We start from the raw sequence: 26,360 nt of genomic DNA, 5'->3' as shown, positions 1-26,360 counted from the left end.
ATGGAACCTTCCACGTGTGTCAGATCAAGCAGTACAAGCAAAGCTTGACAAGGTTCTAAAATCTTATGGTGAATGTGTCGAGAGGGGAAAATATGATGCCCTAATTAAACTTTTTGATATCACAAAAGTAAATGGTCAATGGTTATCCAGTGAAGAAAACTCTACCACCTACAAGTAGAAAGCTAAAGAGAAGTGGGGTACTCAACAGGTCAAGTTGCAAGTAAGGAAACCATTCACCCTTCAAAAAGACGAAAACTGTCTGATGAACCTTCATTACCATCAACATCTTACGATCATTCACCAAGTGGTAGTTGCACTGAATATGATGACAGTGAATATAAGGATGAAGATGAGACTAATCATCTAACAACCAAAAAACACAAAAGAAGTAAAGTTGCAACTAACTTTTTTTAATGCTAGGAAGAAGGAACCAAAGGCCAAGAGCCTGCAATAACTATTCCTTCCAAGAGAAAAACAAAATACAAGAGAGAGCCAAATTCAAGATCCGATCATTTCGAGATGCCTGGACACACTGCGTTTGAAATACTGGAGATCATAGCTAGCAGGAAATACGGACAGAGGGAGGCAGTTCCAGAGCTGACCTACTGAATAAATGAAAGCCTGGGAGTAATAGTTAACTCTTGCATTAAGGAGTTGGACAGAAAATGGATGAGAGTTTGCTGCTAGACGAGTGCTATGCACCCATCGTAGAGGTGGAGGGATGCAAACAGACAGTTCAGAAGAGCAGTGACCATTGATGTAGCGATAGAAGAGAGATAAAGATTCAACAGTGCGGCAAAGAGACAGAGGTTGAAGGGAGCCAGTAGGAGGAGGAGAGTTAATGAGACGAAAAGACTGACCCCACCCTATTGAGAAGAGCTGTATGTGGGAAGCCTTCCCACACATGAGAATTGCATTCTACACAGGGGCGGATAAAACCTGCATATAGAGTCAACAACAGTGCAGGGATAAAGAAGGAATGGAAGTGACTCAGAACACCTAATCTCTTGGAAGCACATTTTACAAGAGATGTAATATCATCTTTCCAAGATAAGTCCCAAGTGAATGAATCTCCAGGCATGTTTAAGGATGATGCAGGATTAAGCTGAATATTATTAAAGATTAGTCCATACACCTGTGGAAGATTTTGTCAGCTTGATAGGTGTAAGAACTGAGTCTTTGATGCATTAAAAACAAGATTATTTTTACCCCAGTCAGAGATATGACCCTAGTCAGACATTGGGTGTGCCATAATAGCTTGTTTGTTGAAGTAACTGCTGAGGTGGATGTTGTGGGAACCGAATGGAAAGGTGAAGGGTGGTGTCATCAGCATACGAGTGGATAGGGTTAGATGTACAGCTTAGAAGGTCACTGATGAATTAAAGGAAGAGAGTTGGTGATAGGACAGAGCCCTGAGGAACACCAATGATGATAGCTCTAGGAGAAGAATGATAGCCGCCTACAACAGCGGTTATAGAACGACCAGAAAGGAAGCTATAGATGATGGCACAGATCGAAGGATAGAAACCGTAAGAGGGCAGTTTGGAAATTAATGATTTGTGCCAGGCTTGATCTAAAGCCTTTGAGAGTGCAATGGCAAAGCTTTCGCCAAAGTCCCGAAAGGAGGATGACCAGGAGTCTGAAAGGTAGGTGAGAAGATCGCCAGTGGAGCATCCCTGACGGAACCCATACTGACGATCAGAATGAAGGTTGTGGTAGGAAAGATGCTTTAAAATTTTTCTATTGAGAATTGCCTCGAAAACTTTTGAGATACGGCATGTTAAAGCAATTGGACGTTAGTTAGAGGTTTGGGAATGGTCACCCTTCTTTGGGGCTGACTGAATGAGAGGAAACTTCCAGCAAGAAGGAAAGGTACAAGTTGATAGACAATGGCAAAAGAGTTTACTTAAGCAGGATGTAAGCACTGAAGCACAGATCTTGAGGACAACAGGAGGGACTCCATCAAGCCCATATGCCTTGTTAGTATTGAGGCCTGTGATGGCAGAAAATACATCAGCTGAAGAAATTTTAATGTCAGCCATGAGGAAGTCAGAGGTGGGAAGTGATGGAGGTACAGCACCGGAACCGTCTAAGGTGGAATTGGAGGCTAAAGTCTGAGAGAAGAGATTTGCTTTATCAGTAGAAGAAATAGCTACAGAACTCAGAGTACAAAAGAGGAGGGAAGGATGGTGAGGTAAATTTGTTAGAAAGGTTTTTGTCAAGGTGCCAGAAGGAGTGGGAAGAATTTAAGTTGGAGAGTTGAGAGCATTTAGTACGGATGAAGTTCTTTAGCAGAGCAAAGAACAGACTTAGCACGATTCTAGGCAGAAGAATAAACAAGATGTGATTCAGGGATGGGTTGGCTCTGGTACCTTTTATAGGCACTCTCCTTGTTGCGGACAGCATTAGAACAAGTGTGATTAAACCAAGGCTTTCTTCCATTAGTCAAAGGATATGAGAAAGGAATGTATGCTTCCATGCCCGAGAGAATAACCTCCGTAATTTGCAAGGCACACTCAGATGGCTCCCGGCCACGGAAGCAATAATCATTCCAGGGAAGATCAAAGAAGTACTGCCTGAGGGACTCCCAATCCGCAGCTCCAAAGTGCCACAGACGACGTTTCTTCGGAGGGTCCACAGGCTGTACCAGAGCAATAGGACAGGTTAAGGTAGTAAGTTTGTGATTGGAGGAGCCCAGCAGAAAGAAAAGATTATCAGTGTAAGCAGAAGGATTAGTTGTAAAGACAAAGTCAAGTATGTTGGAGCTCTCTCCATGGCGGTCAGGGATATGGGTAGAGTGCTGTACAAACTGCTGTAGGTAATTAAGGATAGAAATGATATAGGCTTGTTCAGCAGGTGGATCAGTGAAAGGAGAGGAGAGTCAAAGGTGGTGGTGAACATCGATCTCCTAGAATGGAGATTTCAGAGAAAGGTGAAATGGATAGAATGTGTTCGATCGTAAAAGTAAGATAGTCGAAGAATTTTTTATAGTAGGAATAGGAGAGAAGTAAACAGCGCAGATATATTTAGTCAGAGAATGACAGGAAAGCCGAAGCCAGAGTGTAGAGGATTCAGTAGAATCGAGTTCAGGAACACGAGAGCAAGATAAGTCATCGCGTATTTATACACAACATACACCTTTGGCTTTGAATTTAGTATACAGAAAGTAGGAGCATAAAGAAAAGGATTTGCTGTCAGTTGCCTCAGACAGCTGAGTCTCAGGAAAAGAAGGTGAGGTTTAGAGGAGGAGAGGTGGTCCTCAACAAAGTGAAAGTTAGAGGGATGGCCGCAAATGTTGCAGATATGAAGAAGAAATGGTGACGTCCATTGGAGTATTGACAAATAAAGCTGCTAAAATATGCAAACAATTGTCACATGATAGTACTGACTTTCCAGCTCCAAGTCAAGGAGCAATTTACAAGTCAATATACAAAGAGGCTGCTACACTGAAGGAGGAAATGGTTGAAAAGTTACAGTTGGAATCGTGATCTTTACATTTTAATGGAAAGCAGATTGATGAGTATGAGTACAACTTAAAAATGAAAGAACCGAAATATAATTGGATGCGCTGCGTTTGGAAAATGGCAAGGCTGAAACTATTGGTGTAGGAATTTCAAAAGTTATTGATGAATACAACTTATGGTATGCAATAAAAATGATCATTTCTGATACAACTATCGTTAACGTTTGGTAAAAGAGGGAGTTGTCAGAATACAACAAATTTTCTCGGAAAAGAGTTTCAACAGACCACAATTTATCAGTTGTCAGCATCATATTCTGGACAGAATTCTCCATTTGGTGATGGACAAAGACCTTGGCACTAACATGAATTCTCCAAACATCGAATATCCAATTGTGTCTTAAATAATAAAGAATTATGAAAAACTAAAATCACAGTTTGATAATGGAACAGAAGAGATCCTCGATAAGTCAGAATGGGGAGATGACATGAAGTTTTTGTACCATTTAACACGAGTGTTTATATTCTTTGAAGAAAAAGGGCATTTTCCTTTGATTAACTTCACAAACTTCCAAATATCAGTAATGCGAGGTGGAATTCAAGAGTAATTCTGGCTATCCTTGCATTCATTCTTATACCTACAAGAAGGAAGACTTTGGAGAAGATATGCAGACTCATTTCGTACGAATGGGCTGAGTACTAGTTTACTAATCAGATGTAGAGTGAAAATGACTTCAAGAATTAACTTGTCAGAAATACTGAAGCTTTACAAAAAAGCACTAAACACATTGCAGAATCATTGGAAGAAGGAGCCATCCTTACTCAAGATACCAAGAAGTAATCAGTGTGCAGAATGTGCAATCAAAGTGATGCAGGAACTTTATACTGTCTGCAGAAACTAAGCCAAATTGCAACTTAGATTTATTCTAGGTAATAAACAGTGATTTTAAGTATTAATGCAATGTGTAAGCACTTTTTTTAACATTATGCATGTAAATATACACTTGCAAAAATCGATTTTTTTTTTTTTTAATCGGGGTGACCTTGTTTTAAAACTGTGAGGAAAAAGGTTTTTTTTCTTTGTTTTTAAGCAAAAGTTCATCGGCTTGAGGTACAGGAACATAAGGTTGTAAAAAAATTTATAACCCTAACACAAAGTTTTTACGTAAACAGAAGAGCATGTGTAAGAGTGGGAAATACCGTGAGTGATTGGCTTCCTGAGGGAGTGGGGCTGCGGCAGGGATGTGTTATGTTGCATTGTTTGTTTAATATTTATATGGATGGTGTTGTAAAGGAGGTGAATGCAAGAGTGTTAGGTGGAGATTTGAGTCTGGTAAATGCTGATAGTTGAGAGTGGAATCTGAATCAGCTGCTGTTTGCGGATGATACTGCACTGGTGGCTGAGTCAGAGGAGTGACTGAGACAGTTGGTAGAGGAGTTTGGAAAGTGTGGAAAGGAGGAAACTGGGAGTAAAATATGAATATAAGAGTAAAGTGATGGAGTGTACGAGGTTGGTAGATGGTAGGAGGATGAATAAAGTTTTGAATGGTGAGTTGCTTGAGGAGGTTGAGTGTTTTAACCCCTTAACCGCGGGGCGTCACTTTCGTGATGCTCAGGCGCAATGGATCATACTGCGGGGCGTCACTTTTGTGATTCTGTGTTATTTTGAATTCTCCTGGGCTTACAAGTGGTGGCTTGTATCATCTATCAGTACTGCCAATGTCCAACACTAGTCATCACTCCAAATCTCATCTGTACTCCCATCCATTGTTGACAATTTAGCCATTTTTCCCCATTCCTGACTCCCCTCCCTACCTCCCCTCCATTACCCTGTCCTCTCACCTGTCCGGCCGCACTGCGCTAAAGCAAATTTCCCCCGGAATTATCCACTGATTTCTTCCATTGAAATAAGCCCTATGCCCTATTCTTATTACAAAATAATATATACTAAAAAGAAATAAGGTAAGTGATAGTGCTATACACCTTGATTTGGCTAATTATCACCTGACAACACCTCACGTGCACTCGTTCGCTAATTTCCCATGGAAATTTCCCCTTTGAAATATGCTGTATAATCTATTTTCGTAATAAAAATATATATAAGAAAGGAAGGGAGAAGCCTAAGTGCCATTTACATTCACCTGGAACTACCTATTTTTTAATGTATTTTCGAGATTTCCTACCAATAATTTTTTAGCATGTACTGCTATTGTCCACCAATAGTCAGCACTCCTAATCTCATCTGTACTCCCATCCATTTTTGACAATTTAGCCATTTTCCCCTGTTCTTGACTCCCTTCCCTACCTCCCCTCCAGTACCCTCTCACCCCTCCCTACCTCACCTCCTTTACCCTTTCCTATCACCTGCCCAGCCACGCTGCGCTAAAGCAAATCTCCCTAGGAATTTCCACTGATTTCATCTATTGAAATAAGCCCTAGGCCCTATACTTATACAAAATAATATATATAGAAAAGAAATAAGGTAAGTGATAGTGCTATACACCTGGAACTGGCTAATTATCACCTGACAACACCTCACATGCACTCGTTTGCTAAATTCCCACGGTAATTTCCCCTTTGAAATATGCCTTGTAATCTATTTTCGTAATAAAAATATACATAAGAAAGGAAGGGCGAAGCCTAAGTGACATTTACATTCACCTGGAACTACCTATTTCTTTATGTATTGCCAAGATTTCCTACCAATAATTTCTTAGCATGTAAGTTAGCAGCTGTCAGCCCCATTGTCACTGTCAACCCTTGCCTGCTCAGATAAGCCTCGCCATTCAGTTCCTTGTCCTCTTCTGTGGTCAAATCATGTTGCACTCGCGCCCACCATTTCCACCTCTTCTGTGCCCATTGCAAAGGGCCTCGTGACCTCTACCCCCAGAAAAACTCGTGGGGGAAGTAGGAAAGGACCAAGTGACTCTGCAGTGGAACGTGAACTTGCAGAATTATCAATGATAATGATGGCTAGTGACTATGATCCTTCGGGTGATTCGTGTGATGAGCCGGGTGAGGAAATCATGCCAGAAACTCCTGGTACGAGTGCTTCAGTGTCCCAAGTTATCCCAAGCTCCAAAGGAAAGGAGCCCTTAGTGCAGCAAGGGAAGGAATTTGGGAAAGGAGTGAAAAGGCAGCGAGTTAGCCCCGGAACAATGGCCCTGCATGACACAGCCTGCCATGAGTCCCGAGGTGAATCACCTCCCCGCTCCCCTAGCCCCACTTCACTCATTTCTTCCTCTTCTTCAGCGGAATTTTCTCCAGAGTCTTTGTCGTCGGAGTCGCCACCTGCACCTACAGTGAAGGCAGGCCATAGAGGAAGAGGTAAATCCCTGACCCATAGAAGTAGAGTTGCCAGTAGAGTAAGGGCTGCTAGTGCTGTACGGCAACCCAGGGTCAGTGCGAGTGACCTTGAACAAACTCAATCTGCCTCACAGCCACCCTCCACCCTCACCCACCCTATACCACCACGACTTGGAATCCTGGACACCTTTGCGTGGACAGAAGGGTCCGATTTTGTCCCAGAACATCTTGATTTCAACGAGAGTTCCTCAGGGATACAGCCTGCCTTCACTCTTGACGAGGATGCTGAGTATGTTGCCTTCCTTTTGGCCTTCCTCGATGACGAAGTCATGCAGGTATGAATCACAACGTGCTGCAAGTGGTACAGGTGCAGCGAAGATGCAACAGTGGACCATGCTGGGAGTGCAGGAGCTGTATGTGTTCTTCGCCCCCATGCTTCTCATGCCACACTCAAAGAAGCATGAGTTGGAAGAATATTGGTCCATGGGCCCCTTACTGCCCTCACCCACCTTCAGTAAGTACATGGCCAGAGATCACTTCCGGAACATCATAGGAAACCTTCACTGTGCCAGCAACGATGTATCTTCCCAGACCGACCAACTCTGGAAGATCTGGGAGATTCTGTGCAGAATGAAGGATAAGTTTATGACATTCTTCCACCCCTTTCAGGAGGTTGTCATTGACGAATCCTTGGTTTTGTTCAGAGGACGTCTTAGGTTTGTGCAGTACATTCCAAGCAAACGCCATCGCTTTGGAATCGGGTTCTTTGTACTGTGTGACTGTAAGATGGGGTACATCCTTTACTTCGTCATTTATTCAGCCAGCACTGTTGATCTTGATAAAACACACCCCCTTGGCCTCTCAGGCTGTGTAGTGAAAGTGCTCCTTGAAAGGTATTTTGGTGGGAATCTTGTGCTGTATACTGACAACTATTATACAGCACCGAAACTTGCTAAATACCTTTCAGAGCACGGCATCGGCTCCTGTGGCACTGTCAAGAGTAATTGTGCCCACTTCCCTAAATTCCCAGAGGCAGGAACCTCGCAGCGAGGAGACATGCACCTACGCAAGTCTGAGAAGATGCTGGCAATACGGTGGCATGACAAGAAGAGGGTCGTGCACATGCTCACCACCGTACACAAGGGGGAACTGAAAGACAGTGGGAAGGTCGACCGTAGGACAGGCGAACCTGTGAGAAAACCTGATGCTGTCATAGACTAGAATATCAACATGCGGCTGGTGGACAAGTCCGACCTGATGATTGGAGAGATCGACTGCCTCAGGAAGAATACTAGGTGGTACAGGAAAGTTATTCTTCATCTCATAGACGTGACAATGCTGAACGCCTTCATCCTGTACAAGATGAAGGTAAAGCCACCCAAGTCCTTCTCCCTGAGGTTGTTCGCCAGGACTTGTGTTCAGCATCTGCTTGAGAGATATGGTAAGGTGGCAGCAGCAGCTCCAAGGCGCCATGCAGTAAGACTTCCCGAACGACTTGAGCAGAGGGCGTACATGGATCAGCACAGACTGGTGCAAATGCCTGCCACAACCAAGAGGAAGGCTGCGATCTGCAGGTGCCAGGTGTGTGCACATACTACCCAACGCACACCTGAGCACAAACGCACCTCTTGGCAGTGCGCTGAGTGCCAGGTTCCCCTCTGCATTACCTGCTTCATGATTACCACAGCCAGAAGCAGTTCTGGAAGTGCAAGTGGAAAATGAAAATAATGTGTAAATAGCAAGTGAAAGCAATGGATGTACATATTTTTGAACAGTGTAATACAGTTTTATGTTACTGCAAGTGACAGTGAATAATATAGTGTAAGTAAAATAGAAGTGTAAATATTGAAAATACAATAGAAAATGTAAATAGAAATGTAAATAATTAGTAATGTAAGAATATGAGTCCAAATGCTTGAGGTTATCACAGTGAAAGTGAATCCGTGGCTCTACTTATTTTACTGAAAGAAAAATTGAATGCCTACAGTGACAATAAACTACTACTACTGAAGGAAACTTATGGATAAAGACTGCAGATATATATAAGTCTTATATAGTAACAGGAATATAAAGAGTGAGTGTTTTTGTTAATAATAAATGACAGAATACCACCAGCAAACTAGCGCAAGTGGGAAGGTCATACTCACTCGTAATTTTCATTGCTTTCACAGTGTTTTTTTTTTTTTTTGGAGTATGGATTCCAAACTACTGGATAATCATAGAATAGTGTTTCTAGTGATAATATCTGGCTGTGGTAATCATATTACGGGTTGTCGGGAAGTGTAAAGTGGAGACTTCGTTACCCAACTTCAGAGGTCTCCACAAGTCCTATGGTACTCGATGAAGGCTCAACAAACATCCAAGGAGAAAGCTGAAGGTATATCCCATATGCATATTTAATTTTAATATTCTAGGACTAATAACTGATTTTTGGCAAATAGTTTTAGAGAGTCTGTCGGAGCATGAATATACCCGTGGGACACGCAAGTCAGAGCAAAACAAGTCCGCGGTTAAGGGGTTAACTATTAGGGGTCACATGTTGCTGTGGATGGAAGAATAGATGCAGAAGTGAAGTTTAGAATTAATGAAGTAGGAAAGGTGCTGGGTAGAATGATAAAAGTGTTTAGATGTCATTTGCTTAGAATAGATGTAAAGAGAAGCCACATGAGGGTGTTGTGGTATTGACTGCGTTATATGGGCTAAAACGTGGAATATGGGTGTAGCAGAGAGGGAAACTTTAAATGTAATGGAGATGAGGTGTTTGAGGAATATGTATGAAGTAACCATCAAGGATTGAGTGAGAAACGGTGAAGGTCAGAAGAGAACTGGAGTTGTGTAGGAGATGGCTGATCGATGGCTTGGGTATATGGAGAGAATGGATGATGAACAATTGGTGAACAAGATAACTGGATTGGAGGTGTAAGGGTGAGAGGAAGACCACGAATAGGATGGATGGACAGTGTAAAGAGAGCATTGGATGTGAGGGGGATGTCTGTTGAGTAAGGAAGAGTCGTTGCTTGTGATGGGAATGATTGAAAAGAAATTGTGAATGAATAAATGATGGCACACCCCTGAAGGGATATTCTCCCACATCTGGTCTGATCAGCTGATCAGGTCAAGTGCAGGTAAGGGGATGGGTCTATTATGATGTGGCAGGGGTAAACCAGCTCTGCTGTTGGACCCTGTTGTGGATGTTCCTGATTTCACTGCACAGTTGACCCTCATACAGTGTGGTGCGATGGGGATCTGTTCCTTCTTCCCTTGGGGCTAAGATCCGAATGAATGTGTGTATGTGGATGAGTAAACCGTGAGTGTGTCGTCCTGTCTGGGCTACCTTCCTTTCTTTGGGGAAAACAGCCTAGGTATATAGACAGATAGACTGAAAGATATAAAGTAAACGCAGTGGAAAAGAAGAGAGAGTTTTGTCCGTAATTACAGATTGATACCTTATTCATGTATGTCGCAGCCTTTACGTTACCTGCTGACCTATGCGCCTGACACCACCGAAATTTCCTCACAGGTCGAACCTCTGTAATTACGGTATATATTACCTACTGACCTACGTTCCAGACGCTAGTCACATATCCTCACAGATTGAAACTCTGAAAGTTTTTTTGTTATCAGTAATGTAGTGTCACCACCTGGGGCAATGTCTGGCCACTTTTCTTTGTGATGTCATAGCTAACTGAGGCTCTGCAGTAAATTTATCTAGAAACAGAAAGACTTAAATGTAAAAATACGTTGTCGCAATGACGGATTTAAGCCGAATGTTCACACCTCTGAGTTCGTAGGGTTTTCTCTGTACCGACTAAAATCGTCATATTCAAACCAGAATAATAGTACTGACGGTGTATGATCAGAGGTTAAGGATTTGAAGCAGTTTTCCAGGATATCATTTTGGCTGTGCTCAGTTTCTGCCATCCCCAAACCATTCCATTCACTATATGAGACAATTTTCAAACTGGAGGGATAGTTAGTCTTCATTAATACCTTCACTATGAGAGGTTAGCACTAACGAGGAGCCTACACGTGGTGATGCTGTGCACTCGAAGTAGAGCAACTTCTACTTCCACTTGGGAGACAAACCTCCCTGCAGAGAACAACTGTGGCATCCACTCAAAGCCAAACCTCCTCATTTTTACTACACCTCGCCGCTGGTTGGAACCTAGGTCCTACTCCAGTGAGGCACTATCACAAGAGGGGGGGGGGGAAATGGGTCGGTTCCTGCACAGTGTATATACTTTACATGAAGGACTGCTCCACAGAAGCAGTTGATTACCTATGGTCAACTGATTAAATTGACCAAACATAAAGGGGTAGCAACAACAACAGCAACGAGGCGTGAAAACAGTGCTGAACACAGTGGTCTTATGATGGCAAGAACGAAACAAAAAAACAATTTAGGCCTAGCTTAAGTGATGAACCCTTGTTCCTTTTGAATGAATTCGTGTACGCTTGGTAAACAGTGCAATATTTAAAGGTAGACTATCGCTGTAGAAGGGTTAAGCCTCTCTCTCTCTCTCTCTCTCTCTCTCTCATAAAAAAGAAAAAGAATCAACATTGCTTTCCTCAACAGGTAAATAAGGCAGAGACTTATGACAGTTTAGCCAGTTAGAAATCCCAATGTTTCCCGTAAAATAATAAACACTTAAAAAATAAATATGCAATGGTTGTTTTCTCTGTATCTTCCGAACAAGTACGCCAGAAACAGACGACGGAACTTCGGGCCCTTCGGTTAACGTCCTTGGTGTGATATGGTGTGAGAGGCTGATTTCTGTGGTGGAGTGTGGAAGGGTGATTTTCTATGAAGTGTGAGTCGTTAGTATGCTGAAGTTTGTGATGCGGTTTGGTTTAGTTTTTGTCAAGTCTCAAATGTCTGCGGAAGTGAGGCAACTTATTTCCAAAGACCGTTAGTTGATTTATGTAGCATGTAGAGATGTTCCTTCATCTATAACTTACCACTCTTCAGTCATATGATGTAATCTTTGATGCATCAGTCTACAGTCAGACGCATATGGGAAGAGTCCTGGTAGTGGAAGGGCTAGTGGAGGTTAATCTAATGCCTACATTCCGGAAAGTCTCTACCGCGGTGAATAAATCCTTCTGCAGATGGCAAGAATAAGAAAAATAATTATGTAATACGTTCTCCAATGAAATTTCTTTTACATATAAACTGCATGGTTTTTTTACACAAATATTTTTTTTTTTTGTGAGGAAGAAGGAACCAAAGGCTGGGCCCACATGAACGTTCCTTCCAAGAAAAAACTTCCATTAGAAAGTTGGACAGAAAAGGGATGAGACTTTGTTGATAGACAGGATGCAAGCAGACAGTTCAGAGGAGTAGGTACCATTGAAGTAGCGATAGAAAAGAGATAAAGATACAACAGTGTGGCGAAGAGACAAAGGTTGAAGGGACCCAGTAAGAGGAGGAGAGTTGATGAGACGAATAGCCTTTGACTCCATCCTATTGAGAAGAGATGTATGTGGGGAGCCTCCCCACACATGAGAGTTGTACTCTAAACAGGGGCAAATAAAACCCGTGTATAAAGTCAACAACTGTGCAGGGGTAAAGAAGGCACGGGAGTCGGCTGAGCACACCTAATCTATTGGAAGTAGATTTTACAAGAGATGCAATATGACCTTTCCAAGATAAGTCCCGTGTGAATGAAACCCCAAGCATGTTCAAGGATGATGCAGGATTGAACTGGATATTATTAAACATTAGTGGGTACTCATGTGGAAGATTTTGACGGGTTGATAGGTAGGCGATTATGCATCGTTTTCCTTTACAGGTAAAGCACATGAGAGAACTCTATTTATGATTACTGCAAGGGAGAAATACATAGTACCGTCTTTAGAAAAAAATCACACTTGTCAAAGAAATAGCAATGATTATGGGTGGTGACGATGATAATCATCATAATAAGCGATAATTATAATAATCTTTCATCATCATTGTCATCCCATGCTTGTATCTGGTCAGGTCAAAGATGCAGCCACGCTGAAGGTGGTGGCCAGGGTTAACTCCAGCTCGGCGAGGTTCAGCGTGGAGGGTCTGGCTCCGGGTAGGGACTACCTGTTGCTGGTGGCTGCTGCTAACGACAAGGGCACATCATCGCCGTACGTCTTACACGGGTTTGCACTCAAGGTGGCAGAGAACAAGATCAGTGAGTATGACTTGACCACAGATTTCCGCGTTGTATACCATGTTTGAGCTACGGTCTTGATTTTCTAAGGATGATCACCCTTACAGTCTTTCATTTCTCACCTAACCTAACCAAACAAAATGATTAACCTGATCGACTAACAAACCAGCCTAACTTGATACTACGAAAACGAACCTAACTTAATCAAGGCTTTCCTGAATAAGTCAAAGTGCAAACATGGTAGGCTACACAGAGCAGAAACCAGAAGGTGGGCCCTGAAGAGTACAGTACCGATGAAAGTGGATTAGAGCTAAAGGAAGGTTGGTAACTGGCGTCTATAGTTAGCATTCTCAACTATCTCTTCGCCGTTTGTTTTGCATGTTACAGCTGAGTATCTTCTTGTGTGTTCCTCTGCACTTTTGTTCATGTTATCATGATGTAAGAAGGCCTTTTTTTTTTTTTTTTTCAGCGCTGTTTGGGGGAAGCAATAGTCGAGTCGGGAAAAAGATGGTCTTCAGTCCAAGTGGAAGCGGGTTCGAGTCAGGGCTAGAGCAAGGGAACAGGCTAAAAGAATCTGAATTACATTCTTCACTGGTCCATCATAAACCCCATCGACATATAAAAACATCCCACGCTAATACCATTACGCCAGTTCTATTTGAGACAGCCTTTCCTTGTATTCAGTGTGGATGGTAGGTGTTAGCACCATAGTGGTGGCATGTGGAGATGAATGGTGCTTAGGAGGACTGCTGGGCTTCAGGGAATCGGCTGATAAAGCCCACACCCAACGTCAAAAACATAAAAAAAGTAATTCTTCCATACCAGTTTATTTATGCACACAGTGCCTAAATATTTTTCTCACCTACTTATAGGTGACTGCTAGAAGCAATCAGGGCACATCATCGCCCTACGTCATACAGAGGTGCGCACTTATGGAGATGAAACACTGAAAATTAACTCTTTAACACTCTTGTTTTTACTAATATCGACAGCAATTGCACTGATAACGTACAAGTGGATATTGAGGTGTACTGGAGAGAAAAGTGTAAATCAGAAAGGAAGTGATGTTGCGAAATGTCCAAAGAGACATAAGATATAACCCTAAAATGTACTCCATCCTCCTTGCAGACAATTCAGGCGTGGCTGAATCATACCCATTACTGGCCGTGTTGGTAGGCGTGGTGAGCGGGTTCCTCTTCATCCTGACAGTGATGGTGGTGGCCACGAAGTCCAGGTGCCGAGGCCGAAGACTACGCCATGGCGTGACCACACAGGACGCCAAAAATGTTGCAAGTGTAGGAGGCGGTGACGAAGGTAAAGAAGGGTTATGATGGATTTTTATTCTGGCCCATATTATAAGAGTCACAGGATGCTTTGTGGCATTTCCTCCTTACCGATTTATCTTTTATAATCCACCTAAACATTTTCTTATATATATATATATATATATATATATATATATATATATATATATATATATATATATATATAATAGATAGATAGATATAGATATATATATATATAGATAGATAGATAGACAGATATGTGGTGCAGTGGTAAAGTGTGCGTTTTCATACGCTGAAGAACGAGGGTTCGCGCCCCACCAGGGTAATAAATTTTAGGAGCGTTCTTCTGGCCACTTACTGCTTGGCGGACGTCAGGGGTGCTGTAGTTGAACCTGTATCACATACTATAAACTATGCTTGCACCCAGTCGGCTTGCGTGGCCCGATTACACTTCGTTCACAGCCTACACACACATCCAAAGCCACTACAACACTTCAGTTACACTTACAAGCACTTCTCACCCTACATACAATCTTTACCAGACAGCCTAAGTCACTTCGTAGACATACATTTGCTGTATCGTCCCCACTTTGGTAGGGATAGGCCGGTCCTGCAGTGGACACTCAAAAGGCTGTTATAAATATATATATATATATATATATATATATATATATATATATATAATGTATATATATATATATATATATATATAGATAGATAGATAGATAGATATTGATATATAGATAGATAGATATATACAGTATAGATTTATATATATATATATATATATATATATATATATATATATATATATATATATATATATATATATATATATATATATTATGCAAGGAAGAAGCAACCAATGGCTGAGCCCACAAGAACAGCTCCCTCCAAGAAAAGAAAACAAAAACAATACAAAAGACAGCCAAATTAAAATTCCATTCATTTCGAGATGCCTGGACACCCTGCATTTGAAAGACTGGGGATCATAGGAAGTAGGAAATACAGATAGAGGGAGACAGTTCCACAGTTGACCTGTTGCATAAATGAAGGACTGGGAGTAACGGTTAACTCTTGCATTAGAGAGCTGGACAGAAAAGTGATGAGAGTTTGTTGCTAGACGGGTGCTACGTAGCAGTGGAGGGATGCAAGAAGACAGTTCAGAGGAACAGTGACCATTGATGTAGCGACAGAAAAGAGATAAGGAGGCAACAGTGCGACGAAGAGACAGAGGTTGAAGGGAGCCAGTAAGAGGAGGAGAGTTGATGAGATGAAAAGCCTTTGACTCCACCCTATTGAGAAGAGCTGTATGTGGGGAGCCTCCCCACACATGAGAGTTGTACTCTAAGCAGGGGTGAATAAAGCCCGTGTATAAAGTCAACAACTGTGCAGGGGTATAAAAGGTATGGAGTTGGCTTAGCACACCTAATCTCTTGGAAGCAAATTTTACAAGAAATGCAATATGATCCTTCCAAGATAAGTCCCGAGTGAATGACACCCCAAGCATGTTCAAGGGTGATGCAGGATTGAGCTGGATATTATAAAACATTAGTGGGTACTCCTGTGGAAGATTTTGACGGGTTGATAGGTGTAAAAACTGACTCTTTGATACATTACAAACAACAAAATTATTTTTACCTCTGTCAGAGATACGCGCCAAGTCAGACATTAGGTGTGCCATAGCCTCATCCCTTGTTTGCTGAAGTAACTGCTGAGATGGACGTTTTGGAAACGGAATGGAAAGGTGAAGGATGGATTCATCAGCATGCGAGTGGATAATGTTAAATGTACAGCGTAGAAGATCATTGATGAATAAAAGGAAGAGAGTTGGTGACAGGACAGAGCCCTGAGGGACACCACTAGATCTAGGAGAAGAACGATGGCCGTTTACAACAGCAACTATAGAACGACCAGAAAGGAAGCTATAGATGAAGGCACAGATGGAAGGATAGAAACTGTAAGAGGGCAGTTTGGGAATTAAAGATTTGTGCCAGACTCGATCGAAAGCCTTTGAGATGTCAAGTGCAATGGCAACGCCAAAGTCCCGAAAGGAGGATGACCAGGAGTCTAAAAGGTAGGTGAGAAGATCGCCAGTGGAGCGTCCCTGACGGAACTCTTACTGGCGATCAGAAAGGAGGTTGTGAGGGGAAAGATGTTTCAAAATTTTTCTATTAAGAATTGACTCGATAACTTTTGAGACACAGGATGTTAAGGCAGTTGGACGATAGTTAGAGGGTTGGGAATGGTTACCCTTCTTTGGAACTGGCTGAATGAGAGCAAACTTCCAACAAGAATGAAAGGTACAAGTTGAAAGACAAAGGTGAAAGAGTTTACCTTGGGTGGGTGTAAGCACAGAAGAACAGTTCTTGAGGACAACAGGAGGGACTACATCAGAGCCATATGCATTGTTTGTATTGAGGCCACTGATGGCAGAAAATACATCAACTGGAGAAATTTTAATGTCAGCCATGAGGAAGTCAGAGGTGGGAAGTGATGGAGGAACAGCACCGGAGTCGTGTAAGGTGGAATTGAAAGAGAAAGTCTGAGCGGAGATCTTCTTTATTAGTCAAGGAAATAGCTACAGATCCATCAGAGTAGAAAAGAGAAAGGAAGGATGATGAGGTAAAGTTGTTAGAAAGGTTTTTGGCAAGGTGCCAGAAGGAGCGGGAAGAATTCGAGTTGGAGAGTTGAGAGCATTTAGTATGGATGAAATTATATTTAGCAGAGCAAAGAACAGACTTAGCACGATTCCGGGCAGAAGCATAAAAAAAGATGTGATTCAGGGGTGGGTTGGCTCTGATACCGTTTGTAGGCCCTCTCCTTGTTTCAGATAGCATTAGAACAAGTGTGATTAAACCAAGGCTTTCTTGCATTAGTCAAAGGATATGGGAAGGAAATGTATGCTTCTATGTCCGAGAGAATAACCTCCGTAATGTGCATGGCACACTCAGATGGCTCCCAGCCACGGAAGCAATAATCATCCCATGGAAAATAAAAGAAGTACTGCCTGAGGGCCTTCCAATCCACAGCTCCAAAGTGCCACAGAGGACATTATATATATATATATATATATATATATATATATATATATATGTAGGCTATGTATATATACTGCTAGGCTGATAAATTGGCAGTCAGAAATCTAAGCATGGAGATCGTAGATCCTTCTCCCGTAATATGAGTACTTTGAAAGAATAATTAAACACATGCTATTCATTTTCGTTTCACGTTTTAGGAGACATACTTAATTTTGACTTTCTTTAATGGCTGGCCTTGACACTCCTACATACAATACACCTGTGGTCTGTACGCTTACTCATCAAGGGAAAAAAAACTGATTTTGTTTTTCAGTGACACGTTAAGTACTTCATAATCTTTAACTTTCTTTTTCGCAACTTAATTATTTTTCAGCAAAAAAGGAAAAAAAAAAAGGTGCCAGTTCCTACATACATCAGTGTTCCTGAAGTCATTTATGTATACTCTGAACTGTAGGATTTTTGAAGTTCTTTCATAAGGTAGGATGTAGACAGAAGTGAAATATCCATTTGAAGTTTCCGGATATTGTAGTGTTCGTCTCTCAGCATACAGTAAGTTTTCAGAGAATGTCTTCCACGTTGGGTGAACACAATATCAGTAGCAGGTTGGCCTCCAGGGTACCGAATTTTGAAAATAAATAAGAGGACGAGAGCAACAGGCAACTTCATATCGAGACCTTATTTGTTTTAGAGTTGGTTCACGATTTTTCAGACCGTCTTAGACCATCATCAGTCGTTACACGAACACGATCCCCAAAACAAATATACCCAGTGTTACAGTATTAATTAAATGGATCTAATAATTTTCTTCGAGAATAAATACGCACTGGTCCTAAAATCAGGTATACCTAATATAAGAGTGTTGACTAAAATGAACCTGAAATTATAATTTTTAGTAAAATACAACTCTATTGTTCCTTAAAAAAAAAAAAAAAAAACTCTTGTCAGAGTACTAGCTAATTAACTTAAATGCGCCTAAATGAAGAAGTATAAATAAGCATTGTCCTAATGTTACACATATATAAGTCATCAAGTATACCATAATTAGAGAGAGAGAGAGAGAGAATTTATGCAAATGAGTTGAACCGTGGTACTACAACTCCATCCTTACAAAAAGAAAAAAGAAAGAAAGGCAACACTAAGCTGTTGAAGTCCTCCACCTGACCAAGCACATATTTCCCCACCTCCCTGCACTCTTAACCAAGTGCATAACGTCCCCCCCCCCTCCCCTGTGCAACACAAAAACATAAAAACTTACAAATTTCAGTAGTTTGTCCATGGCAATAATGAAGTTATGAGCAGATTTGATGAAATTATGACTCGTGCTTTTTAGGCAACCGTCTTTTATGATTACATAATAGGTACGGTCATGGAACATCATTCATAATTAGGTATTCACATAAACATTTATCATGTAAAATTTCTGCGTCCTAGGTGTAATCATTGCAAAGCTTTAATGGGAAAATGCATTGGGCCATTCAGATTCCTTGCGCAGGTTGCACTGAAATCTCTGAGACTTTTTTATTTACTCCATTATTTAAAAAAAAGATACTAATCAAGACAAAGCATTCTACCTATCAATAGGCACTAATTTGCTATAAGACACATTACTATGTGAAATTCCGTGACTCTAGAGTGAATACTTTCTGAGTTCTGGCCCGGAAAAGAAATCTCTACACCATCTATTGTTGTTGATCCCAGTGGTAACAGTCCCCCCCTCTGACTTGGTCAGGTCGAGGGTCAAAATGCACATCAAAGATGGTTACAGAAAACCAACATTCGTTGCTCAGGGACTTTACTGGTTTAGTTTTTATTCACTTAAAAAAAGTACATTCTGTTAAAACTCTCTTCAGTTGGTACAGTAATGTTTGTTCAAGCAGTAATTGTATTTTCGTTTTCCCATCTGAGCAATTTCAAGTGGTCACATCCTGCGGTTTCCTGGATGGTGACTGGTGGAGAAATAATCATGCCTATCAAACTGGTAGTATGAAGATGTGGTTTATATCTCACTGCACAAAGAATTGTAATCACTGAAGATTTTCTTTGTTGATAGTAGCTATTGTGTACACTTTTCGAAACTCATTATATCATTTCTTGCATCTAAGATAATTTCTAATAATGTGCCTAAAATTTAGAATTATAAGTACCATTCATAGGTAAATCTTCCTATGGGTTCAGGAAACAGCTTCTGAGAATAACATTTCCTGTAGTCATTTTTCGGATAATTCTCAGTATTGACTTAAAAATTAAATCGGGTTTTACACTGAAAAAAAAAAAGGAAAAATTATATCCCAGTATTGTAAAGCAAATTGGTTGTTGTCACTTCCTTTTGATGTATATCACATGTCTATCTAGAACATTTTGATAAAAAAATATTAGGACGCGTGAAAAAGTGTTTGCAATGGTCACTGTCATGCAAATTTCAGCAGTTGGGCACCATTAATTTAGATCGCTTTTTGCAAGGATCATTTTGGGATATGGGCGTACTTTTTTAGCAAAATAAAATCTTTCATAAGGGGAAAATTCTTCATTGACCCGTAAACCTTGGCTGAGAACACAAAGCAGTGAATATCAGATGTTGAGGAATCTCTGGGTGAAGGACATAGCCATTTTTCTTTTCCCACTACAGTTCAAAGTGGACGCCAACTTCTTTTTGTCACCATGACATCCATGAGAAAAGCGGGTGGATGTCATAGGCAGCCAACCACATGACATGGAAGTGTATAGACCAATTAAGTATTTCCACTTTGTTCGGTTCACTTCCCACCACAGCTGCCCTTCCAGCCCATGCCAATTTAATCTGCACCAAGCTACCTACCCATTCCAGGAAGAGAATGAAGGTCCCAGTGCCACCTTACCCAGGCTGCCCTGTCTTGTGCAGACAGCTCGCCCTAGCCATGGCCTCATGTGCTCATCCGAACTCCAAAAGTGATCTCTATTTATCACTTCTTTGTTCCACAATGCATTCATCGAGACAGTTGAGGACACTTGCAGTGGAGAGACGAAGGACCACTGAGTTTGTTTTGATCTTTTAAAAACTGAATATTCTAAGTGGTGTAGTTGCTATAATGTAGTTTGAAAACAAGCAATTTCTGTAAATATCATCCGGTACAGCACGCAGTGTGCCAAATTCAGTGCCAGTCTTTGGGGTTAATAAACTAAAATCAGACTTTAATATCTGCAGTAGGTTAGGTAGTTATAGGGATGGACAAGTATCGTGGTCAGATTCTATGCATGGTTGCAAAGAGTGCAGACTGTTTTGGTATGCTATTTCCACTAGTTCTCTGGGGTTGTCCCACAAGGCTTAGTTTTTTATTTATTTATTTAAACCGTTATGGTATCTTAATAGGCTTGCTAGTTCTCATTTCCCTCCCTTCCCTCTTAGTTTGGTACACTAGGTTTCCGTACGTTTGCACTTAGACTGTCATTTCTTCCTGCCCATGTAAGGTTTCTGCCCATGAACACGCATGCTCTGGGTGCGTGAGTAGATGGTCAGGCCTCCCTGGAGTGGGTTGAGAGGGCAATCTCAGCCATGGTTGTTTTTTCCTCTGGGTGATATAACCTGTCACTCTGGAGGGCATCGTCGTCGTCGTCGTCGTTGTGTGTCCGTGCAGGCATGCATGACGACGGTTGGCTCCACCCTCTACATCAAGCAAGGGACTGAACACTGGGAGATCTGTAAGGTGATTAAAGAAGCTCTCAGGGGGCCGAACAGTGTTCTGGAGAGGCTGGGGTGTAGCACTGGGACTACCGTTTCATTTCCACACCGTCCACTCTTCTCCTACCCAGGGGTAGAGGAGATGCGGTGCTCGACGTTGTTACTAAAACAGTCGGTGCACCACCGGAGGTGGAGTTAAGGTGGGACTTGGAAAGGAACCAAGGTGAGGCAGGCAGGCAGGAGGGACAGAGGATACAGTTCGACCTGTCTTCTTCCCCCTCTCCTCCTCCTCCTGCTCCTGCTCCTGCTCTCACCTCCTTTGTCCCAAGTGACGCACAGCCTGACATGGTTCATTTTTTCCTCTCTTCTGTGCCGTCAGAGGGCTCATCACGGGGTCTCCGACAGAAGGGACGAAGGGTGCTCTGCGGCCTACTACCACTACCACCACCAATACTGAGGTCTGCTCTGTGGAGTCAAGGAGCAACAACCTTGACGAGGGTGGTCCTGTGGTGGGTGGGTGGGTGGGTCCGTGAAGAGGGGTTTCTTGGATGCTGTAGTGAGTGGATCACTGTCTTACTGACCCTGTGCTGCTGCTGCTGCTGCTGCTGTTGCTGCTGTTGTCGTCATCGGTTGGCCTCAGGCTAGTCTGGTCAACGGTAATGGGATTGATTGGTCCCGATAGCTCAGCCAGCCAGTCAGATGGTCAGTCAGTCCGTCAGTGTGTCAGTCACCCCTTGTGTAACCGGGTGGGAACTCGGCTCCGAGAAGGACCAAGAAGAGTTTGCCAGGTACACGTGCACACCCTCGTCATCCGAGGAGCCCGTGGCTCTCATTTGGCGGCACAGGAGCAAGAGACGAATGACTGGATGTGCGCGCTCCACTGACCCCGAGAACGGTAGTGGAACGGGAAGTGGACAGGTAGAGGCAGGTGGAGAAGTTGGCCGCGAAGATAGTCTGTTTTGGGTTAGAGAATATACCCGGCCGACCCTTGCCGTGCTCTCTCCCTTCTGTGCTCGTCCCTTTGACTTGAGTGATGAGTGATAAGAAAGACAACCAAGGGCCTCCGGGACCCACTGCAATCCGCCCTCCTCCCCCCTTCCCTGCGCCTCCTCACCGCAAAAGTAGCAGCAGCCACCAGCGTGCCAATGACCACCATATTCGGCGGCAGGCAGGGGCTGCTGCTGGTGGTGGGGAGAGCCTTGGGTCCGCTCGGGTCTGAATCGAACTGTTCCGGTCCCCGAGGAACGGCGTGCGTGGCGCACCACCGGGGGCTGGGGGTGATGTACGGGGAGGCTAGAGGCAAGAGAAGTGGAAAGGGTGGTAACAATGCTGCTGCAGCAGCAGCAGGCTGCTGTTGTTGTTGTTGTTGTTGTTGTGCATGTCAGCCTGCTGCCTGATGCATCCCTCACTCCTTGCTTCTGTCGGTCCACAAAGAATCGACACCTACCAGTATTTGGTATTTGCAAGGGTCTGGTTGTCATGTTGGCCAAGTCAGTGAGCAGACTGCCGAGCACCGGCTCCTCCCCTCTCGCCCCTCGTCGTGGGGGGAGAGAAGAAGAAGAAGAAGAAGGAGGAGGAGGAGGAAGAGAACTCGTTTCTCCTTGTCCTGCACTGCTTATTGGCTGTCGCCAACAAGCCTTTTGAAGTGGCCCTCATTGCCAACTGCAGTCCGGAGAGGAGGAGGCTTCTTGTTCTTTTCCTTTCTCTAGAGGAACTGCAGGAGGAGGACTCAACGAGGGCCCGGTGGAGGTGCCAGATGTTCGCTGTTGAAGTGACGGCCTGGAGTAGCCTGCATGCAGAGACCCAAGCTCCTTGACGGTCCCGAGTAGTGTGGGTGAAACTTGAAGTCTGGCTGACGTGAGGAGTCATGCGTGCCCGATGATGGGGATCAGGCATGGCACCTACTACCTCCTCGATGATTGTTGTATGTATTGGGGGCGGGGGAAGCCCTGACAAAACGAACAAATTTATGGAAGCTGGTTGCTGCTGTTGCTGCCAGTAGAAGTGGTGGTGGTGTGTCGGTAAGTGTCAGGTGAGAAAAGCATTTGATTTGCTGCCGGTGTCAATGCTGGTGCTGCAGATGCCTTCTTCACACAGGCGGCAGCAGCATTAGCAGCAGTGAGGCCCAAAAGAGAAGCAGCAGCAGCAGCTGCCCACCTTACCGAGAAGTACTTTGGAACGAGCAGTGCCATAGTAGTACTGATACCATCAGAGAGCCACAAAGCAACAGCAGCAACAGCAGGAGGAGGAGGAGGAGAAGAAGTGTAGTGGAGGGTGTTACCTTGCCAGTACCAAACAATAATTACTCTTGGTCACGACCTCGTCCCAGGAGAGATCACCTGCCAATTTTAAGCATATTAATAGGACTGGCACCCTTGGATGCCTTGCTTCCCTTCACTGGGAGTGGGTGCCTCGGGCTAACGGATAGATATCAAAACTTGATCATTTAGAAGCATAGCAGCAGTGAGGCCCAAAAGAGAAGCAGTTAAGCATATTAAACATATTAACAACAGGCTTCATCGCACAAGTCTTTAAGCCCCGGTGAACTCTTAACCGGGGATCACTTGGATCGTGGGTCAATGAAGACCGCAGTGAACTGCGAGTCAGTATGTGATACGCATTTTCAGACACATCGACAAGTCGAACGCACATTGAGTTAAACAGACACTGCTGGGTGATACCATATGTCCAAATCATACATGCTCCCTACGTTCCAAATGGGTTGGTGGAGGATTTGTACCCCTCCCTGTAAAATCAGATAACTCAGAGTTCATGGAAGAGGCATTAGGTGGACTTTATTACTCAACTGCCGATGACAACAGGATTCTCCTGCTCGTCCTTCCTCTAAGCCTTGTAACCATGTACAATGCTGGGTGGTTTACATCTATCGAAACCATACATGCTCCCTATGTATTAAGTGGGGTTGTGGAGGATTAGTGCCCCTCCCTGTAAAACAGTTAACTTTAAGCCTGGGCCACCCCACCTCTGGGATACATGGCGTCTGGCAATGAATGAATGAAAAAATATATTGTCCACATGTTAGTCTTCCTTTTCCTCCTCCCAGGAGGGAAGGAGATGGTTATTATGACAGCTGCCCCTGCTGCATCTTCCCCCTTTACGGGGGGGGGGGAGGAGATGGTCCTGGCGATAGAATGACTGCCCAACGGACTGACTGCCCACAGGCAGACCGGCCTCAGACTCGTATCCCACATGATATTTCGGAAAATAACATTTTATTTGTTTCAGTTCATGTTGTTGATTCAGCTTCTCTGTCCAGCCTCAATTGTTCATCATCAAGAAGGTGAATGATAGCTGTGCTGCTGAGGTGGAAATAGTAAAGAAACTTGCTAGTGAAGACTTTCTCACAAAAACTGTCAACCCAGCCCAGGTTAAGGATTTCCTCAAGCTGTGCAAGGTCCATTGTTACAATGTTGAGTCAAAAATTCCGCACTCCATGAATTCCTGCAAGGGTGTTATCACCTGCAGGGATCTCATGGTTATAGAGGACAACATCGTACATGAACTTGCTCAGCAAGACATAACAGATGCACGATTTATTACTAGAATCTTGGAGGGCAAGAGGACGAAGATGGTCATGGTTATCTTGATTTTTGGCAAAGTTTCTTTAGCTTCGAGGGTCAAAGTTGGTTACGAAATTGTTAACGACCAACCCCACATCCCTAACCCTCTTCTTTGCTCTAAATGTCAAACTTAAGGACTTCATGAAAAGGCTTGCCAGGCTACTGACTTATGTGTGGCAAGTGCGCTTCTGTAGGTCATTCTGCTGACCACTGTACATATGCGACTGAATGGTACATTCACTGAAAGGGTGCCCATCCTGCTTCCTCAAGAGATTGTCCCCAAGATGGAAGTCTGTACACTGAAAGTAACGGAGGGCATATTCTGTTATGATGCTAGTAAGAAGGTGAAGGAGTTGTACGCGACTTCCAAGCCTAATGTACTTTATACATCAGCTGTTGTGTTCCGTCCCATGATGTGTACTGTACGGACACAAACTGACCCTCTCTCCAGCACCCTTGCTACTCGCATCTCTCCCACTTCTGCTCCCCCTATGAAAACCAGCTCTCTTACTGATAACCCAGCTGCTTCCTATTCATTAGATGGTGCTTCCATTTCTACGAAACAGAAACAGAAGCCTGGCAAGTCTAATAAGGCAAATTTCACACCCTTTCCCCCTCAGTCACATCCTCATGTCATACCTGCTCCTGCTCAAGCAAGGGAGACAAGAGTTGGTTCTTTCTTGGGGGAGTCTAGGAACCTCGTTATTGATTATAATATGGAGTTTTCCGTAAATAAGCACCGGGATAGGTCCCCTGGTATTTGCTTCCCGGTGGTGGGCAGAAAAAAAACTAAGTGCCTGCCTTATCAACCACATTCATTGTGTTACAGTGGAAATGTTGGGCTCTTGGGAACATATTACATATCATAGCATTCCTGGGAATATATTACAAATTATAGCACTCTTGCTATCTGTACACAAGCCAGACGTTATTTGTTTACATGAGATTCACCTGGTGGATCACCTTGATCCTCCACAGCTCAAATATGTACAGTAAACCACACCCCAAAACAGAGGTGGTTCTAAATTCTACTCTAGGAAATGTTGCATGAAGAGTTAATTTTAATAACTCGTGCCTGTCTATTTGCTCTCTGGACTGTCATCACATGGCCCGATTGATAGTGATGCTTAGTTTCACTTTTTGGCCACCTTCTTGGAAATAATTTACTGTTGGGAGACTCTAAAGCCCATCGCTATGAATGGGGTAGCTTGAGGATCGATGTTCATGGTGAACAAGTAGCTTAACTAATACTACAGACCAGCCTCAGTCTTCTTAACGATAGCAGAGCAACTGTGTAGATGATTGTACTGGTAGCATAATATTGGCTTATCTTTATTCTCAGCAGGTATACATCAAGATTTCTCATGAGATCTCTATAACAACTCCTTGAGATGTGATCATTTACCCATCTGTCTTATACAGGCTTCGTTTTTTTTTTTTTTTTTTTCCGAACTCCCCACTACCAAAATTTACCTTTAAGAAGGCACACTGGAGATTCTTCTCAACGATCATCAGTTTAGATATACCTTTGGGAGACCATAGATGTATAAGTCCAAAATTTAACCACTTCCATATTACACACAGGTGAGACTGATATTCCCACAAATTCTCCATTTCGTGTGAAACATGGTATTCATTAGTGGACACCGGATTGCCGACAAACATTAAGAAAACACAGTAGGAGATACAGGATTTTGGACAGTCATCCTGATGAGGGAAACTTATTGCTTACATCAAGCAAGGGCTGAGACAAGGAGAATAATTAGAATGGTTAAATGTGACTTCTGACGGTCTTTTGTTCAATGGTGAATCGTTTTACCCCACACAAGAATAGCTGGGCCACAATTCAAGTATTAAATAATAAATGCCTTAACACCCCTCGACC

At 43.0% G+C, this 26,360-nt stretch overlaps 1 protein-coding gene and 1 pseudogene across 1 annotated transcript in view; both read left to right on the top strand.

Moving 5' to 3' along the window:
* The window catches only part of LOC145398663 (protein turtle homolog A-like), a 550,000-nt gene that overhangs the window by 490,113 nt on the left and 33,527 nt on the right, over window positions 1–26,360 (top strand). The window contains exons 14-16 of the mRNA XM_080271469.1: window positions 12,750–12,933; window positions 14,041–14,226; window positions 16,336–16,338. Coding sequence (XP_080127595.1) covers window positions 12,750–12,933; window positions 14,041–14,226; window positions 16,336–16,338 — 373 coding nt within the window. The remainder of the gene's footprint in view (window positions 1–12,749; window positions 12,934–14,040; window positions 14,227–16,335; window positions 16,339–26,360) is intronic.
* On the top strand, window positions 23,439–23,574 carry LOC145398847 (5.8S ribosomal RNA; annotated as a pseudogene).

This window comes from Coenobita brevimanus, chromosome 46 (assembly GCF_032717465.1).
Source record: "Coenobita brevimanus isolate Jiangsu-jjx chromosome 46, ASM3271746v2, whole genome shotgun sequence".
Classification (NCBI taxonomy): Eukaryota; Metazoa; Arthropoda; class Malacostraca; order Decapoda; family Coenobitidae; genus Coenobita; species Coenobita brevimanus.
The sequence above is the reverse complement of the archived record's forward strand: the minus strand, read 5'-3'. Positions and strand labels throughout refer to the sequence as shown.